At 39.0% G+C, this 13,405-nt stretch overlaps 1 protein-coding gene across 3 annotated transcripts in view; it reads left to right on the top strand.

Moving 5' to 3' along the window:
* The window catches only part of aopep (aminopeptidase O (putative)), an 87,039-nt gene that overhangs the window by 9,480 nt on the left and 64,154 nt on the right, over positions 1–13,405 (top strand). For all 3 annotated transcript variants that reach the window (XM_081349680.1, XM_081349678.1, XM_081349679.1), the window contains 2 exons: positions 1,649–1,915; positions 12,579–12,768. In XM_081349680.1, the coding sequence (XP_081205806.1) occupies positions 1,649–1,915; positions 12,579–12,768 (457 nt within the window). The remainder of the gene's footprint in view (positions 1–1,648; positions 1,916–12,578; positions 12,769–13,405) is intronic.

Below are 13,405 nucleotides of genomic sequence, written 5' to 3'. Positions count from 1 at the left end.
CTATTACACTACGTAAAAAAACCTCGAAAATATCTTAATTTGTGTTCCGAAGATGAACAAAGGTCTTACGGGGTTGGAACAACATGAGGGTGAGTAATTACTGACAGAATTTTCATTTTTGGGTGAACTCACCCTTTAAGGCCTGTTCACACCAAGGACGATAACGATAAAGATATAGTTCTAAAAATCGTTCTCAATATTAAAGAATAGCCGTCTCCACACCACAGCTATAACGATAATGGCACAGAGAAATTATATTTTTGGAATCACTTTAGAACGATTTTATCCTGCCAATGCACGATAAAAACATTGACAGCCAATCAGATTCCATCCTGCTGTAACAAGCTCTGTATTAAAGCTTCAGACAAGCACGCGTTTAGAATAAACAGAACGATATAGCATGAGAAATTCAGTTTTATTATTTAATACAAATTTTTATAAACTGTAACAATTTAATCGAGTTTTTAAAATGTAATCAAATGAAAATACAACATTAATTTACAACAAAACATTGCATTTGTATTTTTTTGTCAAATAAGTGTATAACTTTAAAACATGGATGAAAAAATATCTTGGTTGTATGATATTCCTTAGAAATATTATTATTATTATTATTACTTTGAGAAGTACATTTTAGTATACAGTAGTGATATATTTCAGTCATAATTTCTTGAAGTTAATCCGAACTTTTATTTTGACGGGTTGTCGTGAAAATGTTTCATTTTTAGTTTCAGTGTGTAACTGACGGTAGTTTTTTCTCAAATGAAACGGTGAAAAGCTTGTAAAGTGACTCTCAAAGGAGGTGAAGTTTATGTGTTCAGGTCTGCACATATTGAGACGGTATAGACGCTGAAAACACCGTGAGCTTCACATGTGAGTGAGTTTGTGTATCAGACAAACCGCGCGTTCATTCACACAGAAGTCACTTTTTAGTATTAGCGTTATTAGCGACATACACTGACTTGCTGATGTCGCGTTTTTTCCTGCTGTGTGATAGGGATTAATCCATGTTGAGTAAAAATGTCCATAGCTTATCGTCGTTATCGACGTAAATTTTATCGCGATCTCGATAAAATCTATTTTTTCGTGCAGCCCTACTTTTAAAAATGTGTCCACTGCTTTTTGTTTTGTTTTGTTCCAAAGGTGTATGTATAATTTTGTTTTTAGTTTGTTCCAAAGGTGTATGTATAATTTAAAGTTTTTTTTTTTTATGTGCTAAATTTGGTTTGCAAAGAGTGCACTTCTATAGTATATTCCTTATAAAATAAATATGGAAAAAAGTTATTATGTTTATTATACGTTCCAATAATATACACACATCTCTATCATACATCCCGGCTTTCTGTCTAGATAGGTTTCCAAATACTTTCCAAAGTAAAAACAGTGATAAAACAAATGCAGAATTTTTTCTTTTTATGTTGTGATGACATTGATTAAATGTCACAATATTTGCATATTACATTGCTAATGGAATAATGGTCTTCCTTCTCATCTATCTGCATACTGAATTGTGATTGGACTTGGGTTGCTTGCATACAGTAGTGACTCTGTGTTGATTCTTGTTTACTATATGCTGAATCAAAGCCTACAACTAATACTCTTTATAGTGTATTCTGCGTTAATATTAGCATATTTCTCTGTTTTGCAGTCTTTCTTTGGACAGCGCTGATCAGCAATATGTTTGCTCCCACGTGGATTATCCCTGTCGCTTCATGCTTAGCGCTGCTAGGACACAGACTGTTATTCCTCACCGGGTATTTGCCCCACCCTGCCACCTGCAAAAGGCAAAGGATATGGTTCTACCCCTACTGCCTCTCTGTATGACCGCAGCTCACTCTCTTCTTGGTGTCCATCCATTCTCACGTCTAGATGTGCTCATTGTTCCCTCAGGGTTCTCCAGTCTGGGCATGGCCAGGTAGGTGGTGCATTTATCTCAAATGTGATTCTGAAATAATAATATTTTGTTTGATCTGTATTGTGCAGCAATCGTAAATAATGTGTAGAGGTAGAACTGAACTGATCCGTTTTATCCCCTGTTTGGCTACTTAAAGGAATGTCATGATTTACAAATCCCCCCTCTTACTTTCATCCTTGGAATGCAAAAGGAGATAGTTTTTCTTCTTTTTTTTTCTGTGCGATTGCAATGAATAAATGTTAAAAATGTTTCTAAACTTTAAAAAGGACAAAATGCTCTATAAATCATACAGTATCATAAATGTGGTCCATAAAATTCATGCATTGTATTTCAAGTCTTCTGAAGCTTTTTGGTGCATTGTATTCTTTTCATCATTATTGCATGGAAAGCAGTGACCAGGACATTTTTCAAAAATGTCTCCTTATGTGTTTCATGGAAAAAAGAAAGTCGTACAGATTTGAAACAAAATGAGGATTATTACATGATCATTTCTGGCTGAATTGTTTTGTTTTAAAACATAATTGCAGTTATTTTTCAGTGAAAACAACTTACAGAAAAACTGGTTTTCGCCAGTTTTTGCACACTCCCTCTCAGTCTCATGTTAGTTAACTCTGCATACGTATATATGTATCAGTAGGTTCTCATCAACAGTGGTAAACTAAAGCAGCAGAGGTTTTTAGAAGTGAAACATATATATCAAGCCATTGCTTGGCAGCTGTTCCCACTGATTCCTTTTGGGCATTGCCCTTCAGCATGCCACATTTTTTATGAATTGACCGATTTAAATGCTCTTTTTGGCTAACCGTGCTGTTTGTTTAGTAGTCTGGGTGGCTTTAGGTGGTGAGAACCTGTTGGATCTGTTTAAATGGCTGCAGTGAAACTCATTTTCCTTACACTGCTCAGGAAGGTCACTGTTCAGGAAATGCTCAATGATTTGTATGCGTGCACTGTGTTTTTGTTTGTGTTTAAAGTATACCAAGCTCTGTTTTCTTAAAATCATTCCTTAACCAGAATTCGATGTGGAATTTCAGGCATTGCACAATTTTCAGTGAAGCAATCGCTTTGGATATAAGCAAACACTAGTAAGAAAGGTGACCACAGGTCTTCCTGTATTTCCCACCATCTCCTTGTCCAGGAATAAGTATTCCACAGGATATGAGGTCATTACCCAGTGCCCCAGGCTGGTTCCAGCCATTCACAGAGAGAAAATGTCACATTCTAATTAGCACTGGGCATGCATCTTAACAGCGGTCACTCCTGTGTTTTTCTTTTCCTGAATTAGTTACTCCTTTTCTGCTTGAGCTAATGTGATGCACAGGACTCAGGACTGCAGGTTTTTTTTGGTCTGGATAGAATTTAGTTAACTCACCGTTTATTACAGCCTGTTTTTAGTAGCCTCCTTGCAAAAACTGCCAGTGGATGACAGAAATATGTCTGTGTGCGAGAGAAACGGATACTCATACTCCCTGTCCTTTGCCCTGTACGGATCACAGCAGGAGACAGTCGGCCGCCCCTTCTCTAGGGAATGGTACAGTCCTCCAAGCCATTCTTGAAGTACAAATCAGAGCGAAAAAGAGTGATCAACAAAGTACATTTGGGGCCAGGAGAGGGGCACTTTGAGATGCCGATCCCCCAGGATGTGGGAGAGGATGTGTTGATTATTTCCAGCAACAAAAGCCATTCGCTCCTGGAACCACTTCAGAGACAGGAGCTGTTTAATCTGAAAATTGGGAAGTATGTGGGCCCAAATCCTTGGGGCCAAGCCAATATCTGCTTTTATATCATGCTTGTTCATTTGCAGCTGGGGCTTTGGACATACAAGTGGTGCTGCTGGTGGTTCTCTGGAGGGAAGGAAGTAAAGATTAAGAAGTCAAGAAAGGCCAGGCCTGATAGTGTGCGCTGTGCTTCCTCCCAAATACCCGAATGACTGCTGTCCCAGTGCAGAAAAAAACAGCAATCCCACCGGGACGTTATTCTTGGCTCGATTCCTCTGAGTCTGATTCGTGAAGTCCTAGAATCTGATGACAGGCTTTTTGAAGCTTGAGGAAATATTACTGCGAGGAACATCATCACACTTCCATCCTGTGTATGGCTGACCGATCACGTAGGGAAGGTTCTAGGCTGTGACGGCTACAGGGTGATGACGTAAACACAAGATGCTCGTATCTTCAGATCTTCAGAGGAAGGGCACAGCACTTTCCTCAACTTTGAAGGCGCTCACTTTCTGTCCCTTAACACCTCTTTTACACCACAGCAGGACATAGTTGGAATACTTCATATGCCAGATGTGCAAATATGGGCATCGGCTGCTTTTCTGCGAGACTCAGGGCTTCTGCAGCTTAGAGAAATCTTATTTCATTGTGTTTTCCCACGCTATGTCAATGATGTAAGGTGTTTAGTGACAGTAGGTGGGTAATAGCTTTATTTACTGATGTCTTTTATGTAGAATCCAAAGCTGTATTGTTGCAGCTGCCAATTAAGTCATTGGATTGTTGCTGTATGTTAAGACAAGCACACCACCACCATCACTAGTGCTTTTGGGAGAGATTCAGATATGTCCACATAAATAATTTGTAGAGAGACAGGTTAAAGGAATTCTAGGATGTTCCTGCTCAATATTATGCATCCAGACGTTCTCATGAGTAATTGCCAACCCACTTGAAGTGCATTTTGTGTACTTTTACACTGTATAAATAGCTCATCTCGGTCAATTACTTGGCAATTACTCTACTGCTGAGACTAGCATTTGACCTTATATAGCCTGTTAGATCTGTCTGAACTCTGAGGCAGTTTGGACTGGCACCCGAGGAGAGTGTGGGGTGGGGGGATATGCAGAATCATGCCTTAAAGGGATAGTTCACTTTGAAATTAAATTTTGGTATGTTTTAGCTTACCTCAAGGGCATCCAAGATGTAGGTGTCTTTTTTTCCACAGTAGTTTCAATTTTGATATTTTTAGGTCAAACCGTTCTTGTCTGTCAGTCATATAATGCAGCAGGTCTATGGTCACGGTCTCAAAGAGCATGCACAGAGTCCAAATTAAAACAATTCCCCATCGTCCAAATTAAATAATTCCCTATCGTAAGTACACATTGATGGCCTAAGACACGAAACGAGCGGTTTGTGTGAGAAAACGAACAGTATTTATATCGTTGTTACCTCTTGAACACAGCACACGTCCAAGTGATCTGAGGGCGCGGGCGGGTATAGATATATAGCCTACACTAGTTGTCGCCTTGGCTACTGCAGTTCATTGGAACGAAACTGTAGCCAAGACGACATCTAGTGTATATATCTATACCCGCCCGCGCCCTCAGATCACTTGGACGTGTGCTGTGTTCAAGAGGTAACAACGATATAAATACTGTTCGTTTTCTCACACAAACCGCTCTTTCGTGTCTTAGGCCATCAATGTGTACTTACGATGGGGAATTGTTTAATTTGGACGACGGGGAATTGTTTTAATTTGGACTCTGTGCATGCTCTTTGAGACAGTAACCATAGACCTGCATTAAATTACTGACAGACAAGAACGGTTTGACCTAAAAATATCAAAATTGAAACTACTGCAGAAAAAAAGACACCTACATCTTGGATGCCCTTGAGGTAAGCTAAAACATACCAAAATTTAATTTCAAAGTGAACTATCCCTTTAAAAATCTCACTAGCTCTTCACATCTTAAAGGAATATTCCGGGTTCAACACAACTTAGGCTCAATTTACAGGGCAGATGGCTGTTACAAAGTTGAATACCACAAATTAAATTCAACCTACATTTAAACTTTTTTGAGGCACTCACAATGGAAGTGAATGGGGCCAATCCACAAACATTAAAATACTCACTATCTTAGGATAGCCACAAGACAATAATAATATGTGTGTTAACGTGAACTTAGTGTGGGAAAAAATATCCAATTTTATCATTTTGTTGCCATGATGTAAATCCAACAAACCTAAAACAACTAGAAATTATGATTTCAACGGCTTTACGGCTCAAATAATTTACAAGCTTTAACAGAAGAATAGAAGTGCTTTAACTATTATAAGCTACAGTATACATTTCTTCCTTAAGTGATCATTTTTTTTGCTACATGCTCTTACATTGTAAGTGCCTCAGATTAACCTCTATTTTATTTTATCTTCTTTTTTTTTTTTTTAAGAGAATGATGGACACATTAAAATGATTTGTTATGGTAAAAACATTATTCATCAAATGCTGTTCTTTGAGCTTGTATTGAACCTGAAGTATTCCTAGAAAAGTCAAAATTATCACACATCTGTCATTCTACTGTATATAAGTGAATTATGTTCTCCATCTGGATTTGAGCAGTTTTGGGGGCAAAAATGCTTTTCATGTTGACTATTTGTTGGAGGAAAGAGCAGGTGGTATGTTCTGCCCAGAGAAGTAGAGACCTTCAGCCTGGGGGCAACCTACTCTTCATATTTCACCACCTGAACAGGTAGTCAGCAATTGCATAGAAGGAATAAAGAAGAAGTTTGTTTCCCAGAGGTGCTGTGTTTGCTGTTCAAGAGCTGCACTCGCACACGCTTTTCGGTACATATATTACGCAGGGTAGGACAACGTGATTTAGGACTTTGAAGTGATTTTGGTATTCAGCGGAGTTATGATTATGTAAACTCTCCAAAGATTAACAAAACAATATACAATTTTTACCAGTTTTAGAAACATGCACCACCCACATGCGACAAATTCGGGATTCAAAATGTTTAAGGGCGAATTAATCATCCTCCAAACGTTCTGACTCACCAGAGTATGTTAGATTACAACACCATGAAATAAATGATTGGATTTTGAAGTTCTGAATAACACAGGCATTATGTGGACCAGGGGTAATGAAAAAGCAAAAACATTATTTAAATGTAGGCTCACATTTTAATATCGGCGAATTTCTGGCTGCATGAAATGCTCTTATTATAATCAGGCTGCCTCTGCTTTTGGTTGTCGAAATTGGTCAAATATGATGTTTTTTTCTACAGAGTGGGAAGGTCTGATTAGATATTCTGATTGGGCCACACATGAATGTCCCAAACAATGAAGTAGTGCCACTTTTCAGCATTACTTTGGTTTGTAATTGGATACTCTGGCTCAGTTTTTAGGTTTTTTAGTGGTTACAGGTAGCACTTAACTCATTGTAATATCTATCTAGTACCAAACTCATTTCTTTGCTGACATGCCCTTCCTTTAGCCTTAAAATGACCATATGGGGAAAGGAAAGTGGAGTCCCATGGGTGCGGAGTGTAATGTGGACGACGGATGTGAAGCTTTTGGAATGTGCTGGAATAGCCAAGGAGCTCGGAAGGCTGAGATAACACCACTTAAATAGCCCTTTCTCTCGCTCTTTCTTTTCGCTCCCTCTCTCTCTCTCGCTTTACTTTCTTGTTTCACTCCTCTCTGATTGCTGAGTAACCTAAGAAGTGTGTGACAGAGAGCATCTTTCAGACCAGGGGGACTTTGGCACGAAATATGGCTGTTAATCAAATTGTCAGGGATGAGATGTTTTTCTCTGCCGAGAGTCCACAGAGAGGGTTTTCTGTCCCTCCTTTGGCTGTGTGTGTAAAAAAGCCACCACGAGCAAAAGAATTCAGAGCATGCCTGCACCTGGAAGACAGGGAAGCATGTTTAAAAGGCAGATATATTTCTAGATTTTTGACTTTATTAGGCTGTTTTGAAATCATTAGGTGCTTTTTCACCTTCCAGATCTGCCTGGACCCACGTGTGCCGTAAATCCCCTCTTCTTTCTTTAAATGTAAATAAGCAGCATCCGATTTAGAAAACAGGTTGTTATTAGTACTACATTCCTGCGTTGTTATCAGCAGCCCTTGCTTCCTTCGTCTCATATTTAACCCCTTTCTGGAAATCCAGCCTGAGTCATATCCCTTTTTTTCCCGCCACGTCTCTTCATTGACAGGTTGATTCCAAAAAACTGTCTGCGTTGGTGTGGATGGAGTCTCTCGCTCCAGTTTCAGACCAGACTCATATTCTCCACTGTAAATAGAGAGCTATATAAGAAAACAAATGGATTTTGCTGTGTGGGACAGAACGTGCCTCTAAATGAATCAAATCTGTATGGCACAGAGAGAGTTTATTTGGCCCTGGGGCTGATTTAAGGCAGTAGGAGTGGCAGTAGAGGCTGGTAAACTAGAGGAAAGTGTGAGGTGGGGAGCCATTACCCAGCATCCCTGGAGGAGCATCTACCACACGAAAATCCAGAATGGATGAGGCCATTCAAAGACTGGGCAGATGTCCCTGCTATGTGTATACTGAATCACTTGATGACACTGTAATAGCGCCTGCCATTGCGTTTAATCTGATTCTCCGAGCCAAGAAAGCTGCCTTTCTTCCCCCAGACCTCCGACCAGACACAAATATAACAAATCCAAGCACAAAGAATCTTTAGAAGTCTGTTGCACACTAGGAGAGGGTGTTATTGCTAGATTCAAGCTAATCATCCTGCCAGTGGAGTCAGGATAAAAGCTGGAAAGAGATTTGCAAAAGCACTTATAAACAAGAACAAGAAATTGACACTGTGGTTAACCTGCTAAAGTCACAATATAAACTTAATTTTATGTAGACTGTTGTCACTGAAATAAAAATACAAATATATTTTAGTGTGTTCTCAAATGTGCACAATGAAATATTACATTAAATAATACAAATACACTTTATGTATTTAATCTTACTTTATGTACAAGTATTTTTGCTGTTGACCTTTGGTGAAAACAACTTTACTTAATTTTTGTGTTGAACATGTATACCGTGCTTCTGATAGCTTCTGATAAAATATTTATTTTATTTTATTCAGCATTTATTTTATTTCAAGTAACAGAATGTTTTTTTTTAATGGTTTTTGTTTTAGTCAACTATAATAACCCTGGTTGGCAGAGTTGTGTAATCTGATGCATTTCTGAGTGAAATAGAATATTCAATGAGAAAAAATTGTTGAGACTTTTGCCATAATTTTATCCATCAAGAATTGATTGTTGCTGTTGTTGTGTGTGTGTGTGTGTGTGTGTGTGTGTGTGTGTGTGTGTGTGTGCGCGTGCATTTATGCATTTGTGTGTGCGTGTGTGGCTGTGTATATGCATTATTCCTACATTTTTGGGTGAAGCAAGATTTTAAATGAGCACAAAATATAGAGTGGGTGGATCAGAGGAGAATGAAAAATAAGAGGGATCTATGACATCAGTTGAAAAGAAAAGTTGTTTCAGTGTTGTTATAGTTATATTTTTTATGAAAGATTACAAAGACAAATATATTGTATTAAGAAAGTAAACGGGGTCAAGTTTGATTTCATTTGGTCTTTTTTCAGTGTCCTGCATTCCACGCGTGCCAGAATTCTGCATTCTCAACCAATGACTTCACTCGTAAGATAGCTTTGAACGTTGGAAGGAAGCTCACATAATGGGGCCTTGCACACTGTAAGCTTTGCATAAACATCTGCTGCTGCTTCTCAGTCCGGATGGTTTTTCTGGCGCTGATGAGCGCCTCCGGCTCGGTTTACGAACGCTCTTCAGCAATCCTCTGTAACGTTAATGTGGAGCAATCAAGTTAAAATGGTGCCATGAGGCAGAGGCACTCTGCGATAAACATCGGCAGCGATGCGAGCGTGGGTCTATTTTCCAGATTTCCCACTCGTATGGTAGGTAGAACGTCTACATATGGATTGCATTGTTGTTGTGATCTGCAACAGGCTGCGTTTGCTTCATGGAGCGTGCGCCACAAATCCTGATAGTCTCTGCACTGCAGCGGCCTCTGTGTGTGGGTATTTATTCCCAGGATTTACATGTTTGACACATGTGATCTGTCCTAAAAAGGTCTGGCATGCAAAAAGGAGCCCCACAGGGCCTACAGAGAGAATCACACCTCATTTTGCAGCTCCACAACTTAATCTACAGTCTAGACAGGAATACCACCCATTAAAGCCTGAAAGCCAGGAAGAAAAGGGACTGTGGTAGATCAGGTTTGTTCTGCGAGGTTCTTCCAGGGTTTTCCATCTATAATAAGCTCATGCAATCAGACTGAGGAGAGTGGGAAATTAAATAAGAGACAAAGAGAAAGAATAAGTGCAGGCAGCACATTATGGAGCCACTCTGAGGAGACGGGGGGTGAAGATAAATATGGCTTTGAATGTCTGAAATGGCACTAGCTCATACACTTCTCATTGGGAGTTGCTCATTGCCTAGTGGTTAATGATCTGAATTCAGGGGCATAACTACCCATTTGTTGGAGGCTGGTGCCCTTTAGTGCTTTTCTATCACTGTGTGATGTAGTTTAAAAGTGTTCTTCTTACCTTTTCAGCTTTTTAGAGTTACAATGTGCAGTTGTTGAGCAATAATCAATAATTGAGCAACAATCGGTTTTGCTGTCTCAAGTATACATGATGTATGCATTGAAGTCTTAAATTCACATACAATTCGTTGGCCAATTATAGTTCAATTAACATCCATTCATACATAAAATTTTCACTCAGAAATCGCTAGTAAATGTTATAAATAACTACCAAGATAAATTAAATGTGAAATTGTGAAGGATAAAGACTGAAATTAATATTTTCTTGTTAAAAATATGCCAATTATCTTTGTTTTATTCAACTTCAAAAAAAAGTATTGTACTGTACTAGATAAGAATGAGCGTCACTTTTTTCTTTTTCTTCTGTTTTTGTTTGTTTGTTTTGGTCCCTACAATGAAAGCCAATGGGGTCCAATATTGTTTTGTGTGTTCACAAAAGAAAAATGTCATGCAGGTTTGGAATGACATGAGATGACAAACTTCATTTATCTGTGAACTGTCCCTTTAAGCACAGAAAATGTTGCTTCTCAAGTAGCTTTATCTTGTTATCTTGTATGTTTAAATATTTTTACTGGAAAAAGATAATGTAATTAGGCAGGGTACCAATAAACACAATTAGGCTTATTGTAGATGGGGAATGATTTATTCCCACCAAGTTTTCCTCCTCAATAACTCTGACATTCCATGTTGAGAGTATGATGATGATTTTGCCATGTTTGAAATCTGAACCATTACATTCCACTTTTAGTGTTTCCTCTGGTAATTACAGGGCAGGTGGTGATATTCTGTTCTCTGATGAAAAGACGTGATTCTTAATAAATATTTTAGCACAGATATCCTCCAGGAATTTTTGGTTTATTGACTTACATGTGTTTGCTTGTGTGTGGCATCAGTAAAAGAGAACCTGTATAGTTCAGTCTTGGATGAACTACTGGATCCAGTTTTGGATCCAACTTTTACTTAGATGGTCTGTCTGTCTGTCTGTCTGTTCAATTTTAGGCAAATCCAGTTATTATTTAATAAGTTGTTGTGTCAACCTTATTCCAACCATGTTAGAGATTTCTATATTGGGAAACTACTTTCCCATTTTGTGAGAATTATGCATTAGACGGTCAGTGAACAGACTCTGGTGCTTCACATCTGAAAAGAAGGTTCTGTGGCTACTAAAGAAATCCCTTTTTCCTGGCATTTGAACAGTGTCCACCTTTAAAGAACAAGCTTCTGTTGTTTACCACTTCTCTTTCTGTCATCTACATTCAGAAACAGGGCTTTTTTCAAAGTCCCTCAGCTCTACTTTAGAGAACTCTTTGGGCACACAGAATCCCGCTAAAATAACATATCGATGACTTCTGGGAACCATAACAGTGTGAATGAAAGGCACACCTGCCACCTTCAACTTAAGAGTCAAGGCCAACCTTTTTTATTGATTTCCTGCTTGTCGCTGTGGTCATTGTGTAAAGAAAGCAACAGTAGGGAAGAAAAAAACTCTTTCCAGACCCAGGCAAGGTGAACGTCTGGCTGAAAAGGTAAAAAGGCATACATAAAACACCTCAGATTATTTTATCAGCTTCATTTTGTGAGGGGAAGAAAAGCGCTTGCGGCTATCTACGACAGTATGTGTCACATTTGAAAACCATTATGTGGCCAAACCAAAGCCTTAGGACACAAAAGAAACGGGTTTGTTTTTCCTGACTCGTAGGAACTTTGTTTGGAACATGGTCTTGATAACAGCCCATTTGCTGTACGAAGCACAAGGCTATCTGGTTGAAAAGGTCACTCAAGGTAATTTCGGGTGAGGAGGCAAACAATACTATATTTCATTTGGTTTTATGTGCAGTCTGAATCCTGAGGTTGTTTTTTCTTACACAATTGAAAGAGCCTTATCTTACAGTTGACATTTTTTCCAGTTTACAGTGTTGTCGCTCAGCACATTTCACAGTGGAACTTTTCCCGGTAACATCTGATGACGGTTATACGCCTTGTAATTTGCTGCTATTAGCAAATGCACCCGGATTGTTTGGTGAAGGGTGCGGCACGGGTGGCTACTCTGAAATCCACTGGCAGCAAACAGGCCTCATTTTGGCTGAGAGCTCCACCTCCTTAACGATAGTATGTCTATGGCAGAGAAAATCCCACACTTTGATGTTCTTTCAGGGTGGCTGAGTTTTATAACATGTTATAACTAGATCAGAGCTGAAGTCAGAGCTCTGAGCTCTCAGCACCCGCAGTTACATTATAACCAATGATTTGTTTGTAGACCAATTACAGTACAACCATGGCGTCTAATCCTTGTCTGTTTTTTAAGTTTCTTCCCCTTTTAAATGGTAAAATAAATCTTTCTTTTGTTTTCTAGTCCACATATCATGTTCCTGTCTCAAAGCGTGCTAACGGGTGAGAGGAACCTCTGTGGGGCAAGATTGTGCCATGAAATCGCCCATTCCTGGTTCGGGCTGGCCATTGGAGCGCGGGATTGGACGGAAGAATGGATCAGCGAGGGTTTTGCCACTTATTTAGAAGATGCGTTCTGGAACCACGTTCAGAAGGTATCACGATAAAGTTGAATCTTTGAGAACTTATGTGCTGCCAATCTAAGTTCTCACCCCCCCCCCCCCCTTCACCTCTCAAACATTAAATCTCCAAAAAAAGAAAGAATCTTATGCAGCATGCTTACCAAAATTCATTACACACCTATTAGAGCACTTGCTGACTGGTCAGAGTGTAAAATGAGTTTAAAATTAAATGGACTTTTCAGCATTAACTGGAAGACTTCACTTCCTGTAATGACTGAGATAGCTAATAATGAGACACAAACTCAAGCGTGTGAAGTGTGATTGTGCGCCGCATCAACACAGTACTTCACTTCATTCAGAATGTATTTATAATCTGTGTTTGCCGGTTCTGAATTGAAAACTATTGTTGTGCTAATGGAATTGTTTCCAATATGTCTTAAGATTCAACAAGCTGCATTTAAAGCTGAAGTGTGTAATTTTATTGATGTTTTAAATTACTTTCTCTTATCCCGGTTCAATATGCAGAGACTGCTATCAGTAGGTCATTCATAGATTGATTTCCCTGAAGAGTATAAACTCTGGGGCTTTTTGGTGCTATCAAAACATTTTTCTTTTTTTTTTGGAGCGTCCTGAACAGCCCGACAACAGACGTGCTGGCTTAACCAATGCC

This window comes from Scardinius erythrophthalmus, assembly GCF_964197995.2.
Source record: "Scardinius erythrophthalmus genome assembly, chromosome: 20".
NCBI classification, from domain to species: Eukaryota; Metazoa; Chordata; class Actinopteri; order Cypriniformes; family Leuciscidae; genus Scardinius; species Scardinius erythrophthalmus.
This window is presented reverse-complemented; position numbering and strand designations above follow the sequence as displayed.